The sequence below is a fragment of the Anoplolepis gracilipes genome, chromosome 4, assembly GCF_047496725.1.
Source record: "Anoplolepis gracilipes chromosome 4, ASM4749672v1, whole genome shotgun sequence".
Classification (NCBI taxonomy): domain Eukaryota; kingdom Metazoa; phylum Arthropoda; class Insecta; order Hymenoptera; family Formicidae; genus Anoplolepis; species Anoplolepis gracilipes.
In genome coordinates, this window is record NC_132973.1 from 8,829,020 (window position 1) to 8,843,255 (window position 14,236).

At 32.8% G+C, this 14,236-nt stretch overlaps 1 protein-coding gene across 1 annotated transcript; it reads right to left on the minus strand.

Moving 5' to 3' along the window:
• Nucleotides 1-503: 503 nt before the first annotated feature.
• Nucleotides 504-12,120, minus strand: Ndl (serine protease ndl). Its single transcript, XM_072890588.1, has 25 exons — nt 12,026-12,120; nt 11,821-11,946; nt 11,433-11,597; nt 10,188-11,297; nt 9,039-9,644; nt 8,654-8,851; nt 7,718-7,878; nt 7,428-7,555; nt 6,814-7,299; nt 5,810-6,105; nt 5,211-5,355; nt 5,019-5,152; nt 4,583-4,834; nt 4,292-4,439; nt 4,025-4,194; nt 3,847-3,960; nt 3,581-3,767; nt 3,074-3,409; nt 2,722-2,910; nt 2,458-2,605; nt 2,143-2,308; nt 1,813-1,998; nt 1,403-1,640; nt 1,022-1,138; nt 504-941 (listed from the first exon to the last, which is right to left on the minus strand). Coding segments are annotated over exons 1-25 (6,105 nt in total). The 5' UTR covers nt 12,027-12,120; the 3' UTR covers nt 504-643.
• Nucleotides 12,121-14,236: the final 2,116 nt, after the last annotated feature.

Sequence of the window (14,236 nt, forward strand, 5' to 3'; positions counted from 1 at the left end):
AACGATGCCCATTCACATTCCCCAAGTGACTAATTCGCAGTATCCCCCTTCCTACTCCAAAGTGACGCACGTATACATATATACGTTCGATAGTGATCGTATCACGGTATTAGAAAATTCAATCACGTCGTTCGCGAATAGTATTATAATTAGAGATATCTGAGTATTTTGCTGTGGGATAAAGTCACAAAAATGTACGTTTCATATTTTATATACATTCCTTATTCATTAATATAAACATAATAAATGTATGCATTTTAAGATTATTATATTCCTTATGTTAGGGAAATAAAAAGTATAGTTTTGCATAAGCGGATGTTGTGTTTTATATTTATGTTTTACATCTTAAAATGTAAATTCTAGAAAATATCACATAGTTTATTGTTTGATCAACATACAAATATAAACATAGAAAATTTATTTTTTATTTATAAAAAATTATTTCTAACATAACCCATTTAATTTATTTTTGTAATTTCATTAATTAAATAAATTAACGTGTGTGTATAAAACTGGATGATATTTTATGTTTCCTACATTAATTTTTAAAGTGAAAAAATCTTCCTTTAGCCATTCGTATCATAAACAGAGTGTAGAGATGAAAATGTTTTAATGAGATTATCTTGGTTTTTTTTTATTTTCATTAATTACATGTGACAAAGAGACGATAACAGGATTCTTTCGGTCGGATCAAAGTTATAAGCGGTTTATCGTCACGCATTGTCATCCACGTGTCCGAATTTAATCGTATCATGTAAAAATCATCACGAGACGGAATAACAGGCTCGCTCAAAGTTCGATTTTCAAAATCGATATTTCCGTCTGAGTAACCGATCTTTTGGCATATGCTCTTTGCTTCTTCCTGCGATGTTACTGGTGACGAAAAACATTGAGAATGCCATACGCCATAGGATCGTTGTATCACTTCTCCTGTGCCAGGTCTACAAAATGATTTAGAAAAATTATTTTCTTATAATTTTATTTGATATTACGAGTTTATCAAATTTTGCATTTGTCCAACCTGTTATCCGTCGATCCTTTGATCTTTCTGCATTCCATTTCGTCTTCGCCATTCGGACAATCTTTGTCACCATCGCACACGAAATCTTGCGAGATGCAAGTAACATTGTCGCTCTCTCTGTGTATAAAGTACATTTACAATTTTTACAATATTTATTATTATAATTATAATAATTTTTCTAATCATATTTTTTTTTATCTTACGATGTTTCTTTAAATTTCAAAACTTGCGATAATGTTTTACGAATATTAAAATTATATTTAATATTATGTATAATATTAAATATAAATATAAATATAATTATTATATTTATAATATATAACGAATAATATTTATGGGTTAAAATTAAAATTATATTTAATTTAATGTAACATGTCTTACGCATTGCACTTGAAGCTGGTTTGTGTGCATTCACACATTTCCGGCGACTCATCGGTTTTATCAAGACAATGTCTTACACCGTCGCACAGCCGTTCCGGTATTGTTAAGCTTAAATAATCCGCGCAGCTGCATGTTATGGGTTCATCCGTTCCGTCTGAGCAGTCCACTTTAGCGTCACAGAACGCGCTCTTCGAAACACATTCGCCATTCTTGCACTGTAATTCCGACTTTGCGCATTCTATATAAAAATATTAATAGAACATACATTTATATAAAAAAGAAAATTAATTTGCAATTAATTAAAAAGTATTGATTAATCAATAGATTTCAATAGAACAAGTCAATCAATAATTGTATCTTAGATTTTAAATTCATATCCAATCGTGTAATAAACTGATAAAATTACTTACTTTTAGATTTATAACTACCACTGCCCCTACTCTGTTGCATCTCGTGTATGCAAATTTCGTCTTTCTCGTCCAAACCATCTCGACAGTCTGATATACCGTCGCATATTTGGCTCCAAGGAACGCACTGTCCGATGTTGCATCGGACACCGTTGCACGTCGGTTCAGGTGTTGGCTTTGGCTCCGTCTCTGCAAAAAAAAAGTGGAAAATTAAATTATACAAAATTTATCACGGATTTTTTGACGCAATAATGGTACATTAATCGGATGATTGGAGAGAGATTGATGGCACAAAAATATTTTTGCGAATAAAATATCTACACAACAGTTTACCCAAAGCATGCATGAGGAAAGCGTGGATGTAATCGATGCTCGTCAAGTTTCGCATGCTTCGAAAACTGCAAAAGTCGTCTTTTTCGTGAAATACTGCCGCGGGATACCATCCTTTTTCGTTGCGACAGAACACGGTTCCGCTCCAATCCGATGAAGTTTCGTTGACCTAAAAATATAGGAAAGATAAAATTAAAATCCAATTATAGTAATATATATATTTTATAAAATTTATAGAAATAAGATTTTAGGTGCAATTGATAGACACGCAACTAATAAGTATAGATAATCATAGTCTAATATAATAAGACCACTCACCGGGCATTTGAAGCCTGAAGCTTCGACGAAGCAACGATAACAATTGTCGCAATTTTGGAGAACCGGTTGCAGAAAAATGGATTGTGTCACGTGTTCCTTATCTGTACCAACAGCAATGCATAAATCGTTCTTCGCTGGCGGGTAGATTCTGCAAAAATTTGACAAATTATTAGTAAGTAAATATTTATTATAATTATATATATATATATATATATATATATATATATATATATACATATACACAAATGTACGTGTGATACGCACTTGTTTTCCAGAAATAGTGGCCGAACGTAACGGGTAAGATTCACCGCAGTTTTCAAATGAAGCAACGAGACCTCCGATGTTTTCACGTTCCTGATTTCGTCGACGACCGAGATCTGTTGATAAGGCCCATTGACGTAGAGATACGAACGACTTTGTCCAAGCAGGGCTGTCGTATAATTCAGCGATAATCTGTAATTTATTTTTCGTTACATTTTTAATCGTCAAAAACACTGAAAAAAATGAGACTATTAAAAAAAATGTTTATTAAATTTTAAATAACTCATATATGACAGACGTATCGGAAAAAGTATTTTTAAAGGAATCTTGGACACGAGTCAAGAAGTTCACTCACTTTATATCTTTCGTGCAGCTTGAGCTGGACAAGAGCCAATCTAATTCCAGGAGTAAGGCCGAACATTGATAACGGCCGTCGACGAATATAGCGGCCAGCCACGGCCACAGGTAGGTATAATTTCCGGTTCTCGGATCGACGATCAGATGCGAGTCGGCGCTGCTGCTCAAAACCTGTTTGCAACGAATCCGTAACGTTGTACAGGTCTCGTCTTCTTCGCTCGCCGCGACGTACTCCGGCAAAGATTCGTAACTTGTAATGTTATCCCACCTTTGCCAGAATCTCGTTTTCAGCACCGTCTTGTTCGCAACGACTTTATCTATTGACTGCAGATTTCTGCACGAGACACAAATATTTTTTTCATTACTTTATAATTAATTTAATTAATTTTTCTACATTTTGAATAAATGTATTACCATAATATAATAGTTAGAAAATTGCTCGTACATTAATAAAAAAAAAAAAATATTAAATTTATTGAAATCTAAAACATCTTGGGAAACGTACACGAATCCAAGATATTCGCATAAGTTTCGTCCGATTACCGACGTTACGGTATTATTATTCACTATCTCTGCTTCAAGACACTGTACATGCCACGTTCCGTTATAGTATCTACTGAGTAAACCTTCCATGTTTAAAACTGACTGAGCATCGCTGTCTACATTTACATATTCTCCGTCAGTTAATGTAACTGGAAAGGAAATGGCAATTGATGTTACTTAATATTTTTATACGCATATCAATTATTGTAATTTGAATCATGTACTTACGACAGTCGAGTTCATCCTCGATTAGAGGGCAATCAAAAGTGCCGTCGCACCTACTTTTTCTCGGGATGCACCCTTCGCTCCTGCTGCAGTGAAACTCGTCGTCTTCGCATATATCTGAAACGAGATTAATCGTTCGTCAAATAGATGAAAGATAGGGGGTCACGTTTGATCTTAATACCGCAATATTTTTCATCCGTTTCATCGTCGCAATCCAGATGTCCGTCGCAAATCGCTGTTGGTTGCAGATTTGACAGGTAATCTCGACACGTGCAGTCCTTCTCATCGGTGCCGTCCTCGCAATCCAAGTGTCTATCGCATCTCTTATCGATTGTTATAGTTTGAATCAACCTAAAAAAAAGAGAGGGCATTGATTTTCTCATAAAAAGCTTCAATTTGGATTATTGATAATTATAATAAGACAAATATTACATTTCCCACAACTTGCCTTTTACACGTGAACGTTAATCTAACACTTGTTGTTTTAGGCGTAATTACATAAACATTCGATGTACTAGAATCTTCATCAATATCAGTCTGCGTTTCGTAGAAGAAATGGTGAGAAGTAAAGATGGGAATGGCTTCCGTGCTCATTTCTGTGATACAAAGAATTTGCACGAAGCATGTAATAAATATATATACATGCAAAATTCGTATGTATCAATTTTATTGTCTTATTAAAAATCAGAAACTTATGACTTCTAATATAAAATTATAAAAAAATTAATTTATAACTTACGATCTTTTATATTATTGTCGGATGTCCCATCTGCTTTTGATTTCATAATCTCATTATTGGAATCCTTATCATTACTCAATAGAGGAGACGATACCTCAAAGGGATAACATTGAATCTCATCTTCTCCGTTCAAACAATCTATAATTTGATTACAACGTTTTTTTATCGATAAACATTTTCCGTCATCACAGCTAAATGTTGGACAATTGGCCAAAGGTCTTTTATTTTTGTAAAAGGGCTTTGTAAAATCATCTGCAAAATAATGTATACATATTTTAAAATAAAAATAAAAAAAGAAAGCGCAATATTTTCTGCGCGCAATGTCTACGTTTAATTTCTTTTCAAATAATTATAATATTATAATATATGTCAAAATTATATCATGTGAAAATATTTCACGTCCGTTTAATTATATAAAAAATTTTCAAATACTTACTTAAGTTATTAGACGTTGCCTGAATCCAGTCCAAGAAATAACTTATTTTCATGTAAACACCGGGCTCGTTTGGACGTGCGCATCCTTCACCATGGCTGACTAGGCCAGCCACGTACCATTGTGAATCTCGATTTCTATGAAAGAAATATTTTTATAGAAAAGATTTTTGATGTATTGCTTTTCAGTTATTACCTGCACATCAAAGGACCGCCACTGTCACCCTGACAGGTGTCTTGGCCACCTTCAGGATATCCTGCGCAGATCGTAGAGTTGTTCTGATCGGGCAAATGTTTGCACTCTGGCAAGATCGGTACTTCAACTTCTCGCAAATAATCCGCTAAAATCAAATTTTGTTTTCAAATAAACAGAAGGACAATATTTTTGAATATCTAAATCTTACAAAATATAAGATAAATATTAACATCTTGAAATATATCAAATTATTAAGTGAAATAAATTAATAACTGAATTAAATTAGTAAGTGCAACTTTGCGTTTCACTTTGTAAATTATTCTTCAATTTTTCCATAATTTTTGATAGTTTAAGCAAGTAATTTATAAACTGCTTCAAGAGAAATTGAAAGGATTTCACGCAAGTTTTATTTTGTCCTGTAAAACTTTTTATGTTACTTTTCATCAGATTAAAAAAAATTTTTATTTCTATAACTTGTTTTTAAAAATAAAATTAAATAACTTTATACACACAATTGGTAAAATGTTTCAATATTATACGCACATTTATTATTAAAAAGATACGCTTAACTTATTGAATTGTGGACAAAATTAACTTACAATTTAGTCCATTTTCTTTTAAAGCTCCCCATCCAAGAGCAACGCACATAGATAATGGTGATGGTTCCATTTTCCATTCAGGGTTTATGTTTGGTGATGGTAAGCAAACTTGGCGGACCCATCGGTTGAAAAGGAATGGTTTGTCCAGCATGACAAGCGCTATGTCGTTCTGCATATTTTTACTCTCATAATCAGGATGAAGAATCACGAATCTCGCCTTCCTCAACTGAGTCATCGGTGAAAATGAAAAGCGTCTAAGCATGCCAGCTTGTATTTCGTAATAATGTTTCTCATATCTGAAGTTTATAGAGAAATTTCCGGTAAAAGAAGATCTATATTTAAGAAATCGTTTCGGTCAATTTTATGACCTTGAAGATATTATTAATAAGATAAGAAATTGTTGAGTTGATGTGTTCTTCCTTTGGTTAGTAGGCCAAGAAGTGACACATAGGTTGACTCGTCAAATTAATATAAAAATAATAGGTTGGAAACCTGTATTGAAATAATTAAAAATTAATTCACAATTGCACTAGTTAATGAAAAAAATTTTTAGAAGAGACAATGTGTTAAATTGTAACTTACATAATTGTTTAAAAATTTCTTAACTACAAAGATGTTTAACGATGACTGATCTTATGATTCATGTTTAATTTTAACCGTTTGACTAAATAATAGTGTTTAACTTTTCCTAAACTTTTACATAACTTTAATGATAAGTTAATGTACAGTTATATGGCTTAAAAAACCCGTGTTTTTTTCTCATCTGCTTTTGTACTTTTGCGCTGAAGAAGGTCATAAAATTGACCGAAACATACGTTAGGATGATAGATTAAATTGTTACTTATTATTAGAATAAAATTTTTGCGCACTAATTACAGCGTACTAATTTTGCTCTTACTCGCCATTTTTCCAACTTAATTTTATATCTTATAAAGAGCTTATATGTTTTATTTAATTTATTAATTACACCGGCTGAAAATATTTCTTTGAAAACATTTTTTTACCCTTCCATGCAGTGAGTCACGGTGAGTACGTGAATTTCATTGAGAATAACACCTCCGCAGTGAAAATTGCCGTCCTTGTAAATGGCAACCAGGAATGGCCAGGCTCTAGGGTGACTCGCTCGACCGCCGACTACTCGCGATTGCGATCCGACAAGAGTGTCGTTTTGATCTAGCTGTTCCTTCTCCAACGCCGAATGTTTCCCGTCCAACAACCCCAGCGTTTGCTGATAATTCTTATTTAACATATACGAGACGAATTTTTCCTTTGTCTGCTTCTTGTATGCATAATCGTTTCTTGTTGTGTCGACAGAATGGTAGGAATCTTGATGTGGAATGGTTTTTGTGCCACACGGTAATGGCGGACACTTCACGAATATTGCTGTTCCCGAACACGATGTCAATTTTATCTGACCGTCGATTTCTTTTACGTAAGGATCTTGAAAGAGATTTTCAGGCACGCTTACGAGTTGTACATCCGGCATTGCTCTGTAAAAATATAATTTAACGATTGTCAACTAAAAGGTTTAAATCAAAGATTATCGTCAGTATATTTTTTTCATTCTCAAATCATATAATATGTCTAGTGTACATATGCTATATAAAAATGCACATACGATAATGGTTGACCAATTTCCGAAAAGCAAGCATCAATTGCCCAAGGCGATGTGATGGAACAAACGGGGTACCATTGTCCTTGTACATTCTTATGCAAATATCCTTGGGTATAACCAACGGTAGATATCTAAAAGTAAAATACAATACCGTTGCATAATATATAAGTAATAATACAAAAGCAAATAATGTGCCAAAGCATAAACAATGAACGAAATTGGAGAAATTTGAGAGAGATCAATCATATTGTATACTAAAATAATTCACGAGAATAAACACATTTTATCCGTACATCTTTTGGACTTATGTACGATTCCGAAATTATAGTGCAGTCCAGCTCGTCTTTTCCGTTAGAACATTGTTTAATACCGTCGCAACGTTGGGAAAGTGGCACACAATTATGCCGCAGCGACTCCGAATCGTAATTACAACTGAAAGAGTCTGCCGGGCATTCTGAAAATTAAACCATTTTAAAATAGATATATATATATATATAATATTTAACTTAGACTTTAGTTATCTTTTTTAATCGATGTAACACTTTGCTGTTATAAGCGTATGTTATAAATGTTTAAAATTTAAATAATCTGTAATTTGCGCGACAAAATTCAAAATAGAATCTTTATAATTTGATATGTCATGTAAAACAGAGAACATTAAAGAAATACGTACACATACAAAATATGCATGCATATATATGGTATTAAGAATATGCGGCACATAAAATTATAATAAGAATATTTTTTAAATTTTTGATGCAAATTTATAGATCGTATAAAGCAAAGTTTATAATAATATGGTAAATATTGCATTTCGCATGAAGCGCTTATATATTCGTTGGAGGAAAGTTTCGTGGGTAAAGTAGCTTATATAAATGTAGCTAGTATTTAGCGTCATCTGGTGAACATCCATAGCAATATTAAGAAAAAAATATTACACAATTTACAATTCTTTTATTATTATTTTAACAATGATCTTATTAAACGCATATTATTTTGTTAAATAATAAATTATTAATTTTAATTTTAATGAAAAGTCAATAAGACAAAAGATATGGTTACTCAGTTGATCGTTTAGATTTCTGCTATATCAAATACGTTGTTAAAAAGCTTCTGTAGCGTTATAAAATATTTTAATTGTGTGTGAATAAATAAATATTTTAAATAAATTATTTGTAAAATAATGTAAATATATAAAAAAAAGATTCAATAAAATATCTGTAATTTACCGAAACAACCGAGCTCGTCCTCTCCGTGTGGACAATCAAAATAACCATCACAAATTTGATATTGTAATATCCGATCCTTGCAGGAGCAGCCTCTCTCATCGCTAACATCAAAGCAATTAGCACGACCATCGCACCTATTAATCTCCGGAATGCAAAATTGATTATCGCATTGATAATAATTTTGAGGACACTTGTACGCTGAAACAATTATTATATGGTTAAAAACAGCATTTTAATTTGTTTTTATTTTCTTAGAAAATTTCAATTAAATTTAAACCTAAAATTTCCAAACAATAAACAAAGATTGTTAAAGATACAAAAAAAGAAGAAATAAGTCAGGCATTTTGAAAAAACCGTCACGAAAAATCTACAACATTTCGCTTACCTGAATAATCCTGTAATATAACAGTCCCGTCCCTTTGAGAAAATTTTCCCGACGGAGAATCCTTTACTTTGTCAACGGAAGAGCGACCGGATTGCAATGTGTCAGACATCGATGAAAAGTGAAGAATCGGTAATGACATATAGCCGCAAAAATACGGTGTCATCGGTTGCTGATTGATCGGCGATAAGTTTGACGCGGTGGATCCCGTAAGATTGGTACCTTGTTCTGTCAGCTGAGTTTGTGGCAGGTTGTTGGCATAACCGAATCTTGGCACAAATTGCATCGTATTCGCCTGCAGTTGCACGTAATTCGATAACGGAGGACCTTGATAAAGTAGTTTTTGGAATGGAAACTCATTTTGCGCGATGGAACGATTGGACGAATCTGGAGGAAAGGACGCCGAAGATGGCACATTAGAAGACGGGTTAATTGAATAATCAGCAAAGATGCAGACGGGATGTAGCATTGTAGGTAACATCTGCGACTGCTCGAAGGATTTCGTGCTCTCAGAAGTTACTTGGATGGGCTCGCTATTGTCCTTCGTTTCAATACGATCGTTCGATGTGAATTCATTGTAATCACTGTAACCTTCCGTTGATCCTGAAACTGTTATGTATATCTTTTAAGAATTGCAGCTACTGCGTTTTGAAAAAATTATTTCTATAATTAATAAAGAGTGACAGCAACTTCAAAATTATGAAAAAAATTAGCATTTTTATTTTGGAATTATATAAGTAAAAAAAGTTAAACTTAAACATTTCAATGCTCAAAGTTTGTTTAACTTTTATTCTCAATGAATAACTTTAAATGAATTTAAAGTCACCACAAACTTCTTATATTATAAATGAATTCCCGAAACTTTATTCTGTTCGTAAACTTTATGAGATTATCCGTAATAAATTTCTACTACATGTCCCTCTCTCTCTCTCTCTTTCTCTTCCGCCTACATTGTAAATTATTTTCAATAGATTTTAAAGAGAATATCTCGTATGGATAATAGAACGCAAAGAAAATCGGCTAGAAAAACAAAAAGGTCTTTAATTTAGAAAAGCAAGTTGGCAAAGCACCAAAACAAGTTTGATGTTGTCGCATTTGCTTGCATCTAGACCTTTAATTATTTCACTATTATTCTTTCATTCAGCAACGTACCGTTGATCGTTACAGCTGATTGATTTTCCGGATATCCTTTAAATGAAGGTTTCACTATGCTGTCATCATGGCTGTCGATTCCGGTCACATCGTGTCCTATTGGCATATTCGTCACATTTTCAACAATTGTAATCTGTTTTATGACATTGATGGGATACCACGTGTTCGTTTCAGTTGTTTCTACCGAATAATCTATGGATATTGTATCGTCTTTCGTAACAATATATTGCATTGTGCTACTCGACTCTGTTGTATCAAACTGCAGCTTACTTGTAGTACCTTTGCTTTTAATTTGTTGATCGGCGTTTGATACAGCGGAAAAACTGCTTTCATTTAATTGGTCTTTTATATACGAATCAATTGTAATTAAATTATTATTCGGCTGTTCGTCGTCTATATTCGTCGTCGAACTACTATTAATATCAACCGTATTTTTATCTACCTGTTCACTATGGTTATAATTTGTAGAATCTGCTGATATAGTAATTGGTTTCGATGATTGATTTATAGAATCCTGCGATATATCGTTTATAAGCGAATCTGTCATCGCCACTTGAATTTTTGCCGCTTCTGTTCGATTAATTTTTATCGGTTTAGCTTCTTCGTTATCCAACAATTTGATGGCGATGTTAGCGGAATCGCTCGTGCGATTTTGCTCGACGTAATCATGAGGGTAATATTCATCTTGCGATCGCGGTGTAGAGTCCTCATTAAATTTATTCGCGATAGTCGACTTGCATTTCAGACACTTTAAAATGTCCGGTACGGATACGGGATATCCATTGTTTTGCACATTATTATTTTTCATAGTCTTGAGATAGTCTTCCATCGTCTGTAACAACGTCCCGCAGCGTTTCGCGCTCATCTCGCATTCTCTCCTCGCACGTGATATTTCTCGTTTAAAACGCGTGTCTCCTCCATTTATCATCGAAAACGCGTCGTTTTCTGCAGCTCGCGTTTTCTCGTTTATGAGGTTTGTTAGATCGTCGAAAGACGAAAAGATGTCTCCATCCATCACCATTTCCGTCTTCGTCTCTATCATGAAAGTATCGCTCCTTCCGTCTTCGTCTTCATCGCGAAAATATACAATGGGCTTTGATTTCAATTGATCTGAAATGCGAATCATGGCAAAAAAGATGACACTTTGAAGACATGTCGCTTAGAAATCAGCGGTCGGGTCGAACAGATTTCTCCGTGAAAAAATAAAATGCACACTCAGCTCTTATATATATGACATTTACTAACCTGAAGTATTGTTTATGAATATTACAAGTAATGCCAGCCTCAACAAGATTATAGCCAGCGCAATAGAACATATTATAGTAATAACAATGCATTTCTTTCCGCAAGATTTTAAACAATTGCCTTTGCACGACTTTGTCTTACAATTAGATTTGTTTCGTGTTTCGTCTGAAATTACAATTAATATCTTGAAATATATAATGTAATAATATGCTCGCCAGAAAATATTATCATTATCAAAGAGCTTATCAAATTTTTAATACAAGTTCAATATATTTCTATCATTTTTCTTTTATATTATCAATATGTTCTTCAAAGTTTTCAGCGAAGATAAATTAGATTAATCTCTGTGTTTTTACAGATATTACTTGTGCGGTGTAACAAAATTTACCTATGTTTTTCGAATCAATCAATACAGCGCAACATGATGAATGGAGTGGAACATCAACTACCTCGTGTTTCGGCGAGAATTGATCTCGATTGCCGTGCATTTCATTCGATTCTTTCGCGAAACGCACTAAATGTTAAAAAAATAATTAAGATTCAGATTAATCACGTTCCTTTGATATTAAAAAAACATTTTTTTAATTACTTACTTTCGCGAACTTTTTCTAGACTCTTTCTTGAGATTAAATTTCCTCGTAAGAAATTTCTTTTTTTTCTGACTTTGCCGTTCTTCACATTAGATCATACCGACGACGACTAACCAGGACTTGATAGGCAGAGTCGTTCTCGCCAACAGTGCGTCAACGAAAAATTGCTGACAACTTATTTCGTCTCCTGTTGCACCCGTGTGAATGAACCCTCTAACACGCATTTCAACAAGTGTTACCGCTGTCACACAGCTCGGAAAAAAACTGTAAAATGAATTCTAAGTCTTTATAAAAAAAGAACAAAATTAAATGCAAATTTCCTAGACATGCTTAATGCACAAAAATTAGCCTCTTATTATAAAGATTTGAGAATTTAAATTCTCTCGTATCATAGTCTTTTATCACGTTTAAGAGAAAATTGCAAACAACGCTCGTGATTAATGCCTCTCATTTTCAAATTGAATTAAATGAAATTTCCCGCAAACTTTCCACTTCAATGAGAAACTATTACTCTTCATTATGAAAAAAGTTCGTTAAATTATTTCTGTGCTAGAAAAAAAGCAGATAGAACATATAATAAATTATAATATAATAAATTATGTGTTTGCATATAATAATGCGATAAATTTATGCATGTTTTCTTTTGTAAAAATTAATTTAAACACATTACTCGCATGAAACACCTTTAATAGAAACTGCGCTTTTATTGTCCAACGCACAAACAAAGTATAAATGATTTATACATAAAAGCACGAAATTAATATAAATTTTTGTACAAGTAATACATAAATATTTTAGAAATAGATATCGCAATGAAAAGAATGGATTATAATAAATTTAAATTTCCTGAAAATTATTTTTAATAACGTTTATACAAAAGATGAGGTACCCTCTCAAAGCTGGTAAATACTATCGCAGCAAATCGAATAAGAGACAATAGGTGCATCGAAGTAATAACTGTGAAACAATCGTATACTTTGCTAAAGTATTAATGAGATAAGTTTCTATCCATACAAGTTACGCATTTTCATATTGCGCTGTAAATTGGCTCTGCGAATCGATCGCTGTAAAGTAGCGCAAATGACAATACACGTGACGATGGCCTTGCTAATAAATCTCTCGCGTTTAGAAGTCTTCGCAATTCCATAATTTTTTGTTGCATCTAATAATTTTTATTTATAATAAATAAATTGTTTGGCTTACACATATAAAATTTGAAACGTTTTGGAATTATTCTACAACTATAGCAACTGATATTTGGTTCCTAATAACAAATAAAGTGATTCTAAAGCATGATTCTAAAAATGACAGATGTAATAAACTGAAAACTGAAATAGATACGATGATATGACATGCAAAATAAGGAAATATTAATGAACAAAAATAACATTATCGAATCGATTCATGCAGAAATAAGAATATGTTTTTGATGTAACGCAATATTTCGTATCATCGCGTTCCAATTATGGCGTATACGTATCAGCATGTAATGTGCTAGGCTGTCATATATTCGACTGTTGGAAAATTGATACGGTTCTTTTCCGCTGCGGTAAAGAAAAAAAAAACGTGACATTTCCTGAAACTTATATAAACCAAAAGTAACGAGTCATTGCATAGGAAATGTTTAATTTCGAAAAGCTTTTTTCAGTTTTATAGAACGCTGTTTATAAAGTATAATAGCTTTGAAATTTTTTTCATTCTTAAACTTTTACATTTAATCACGAAATGAGAGGATAAAAAGGGCTTGTCATTCTGAGAAATGTTTCTCTTTTAATTATATATGTTTTTTTCTTCTCAAAAATTAAAAAAAAACGAGTTTATGCAATGAGATTATGAAAATAATTTTTCATTTAGAGAAATACTGCTTTTACAATTATATATTTCTTTTTCTTTTCAAGAATAAAAAATGAGTTCAAAAACTTGCTCTCCTATTCGTCATGCATGTGACATATTTTCAGCGTGAAAATTAATTAAAATTATTATCTCTTATTATTACGATTATTACAATTATTACGAGAGTCGATAATTCGATTAATACGCTATCGATCCTCCAGCGTTGTTTGTCGAACAGAAATTGTTCAAGCTATTATAGCGATGATAATTGCACAATCCGTTTCCTTTTACTTTCTCTCGTGTTCAAATCACCAGTGAATCGATGAAAGTGACAGTTTGTGCTCCAATGTTACGCCAAGTAGTACACGATCGTACGAACGT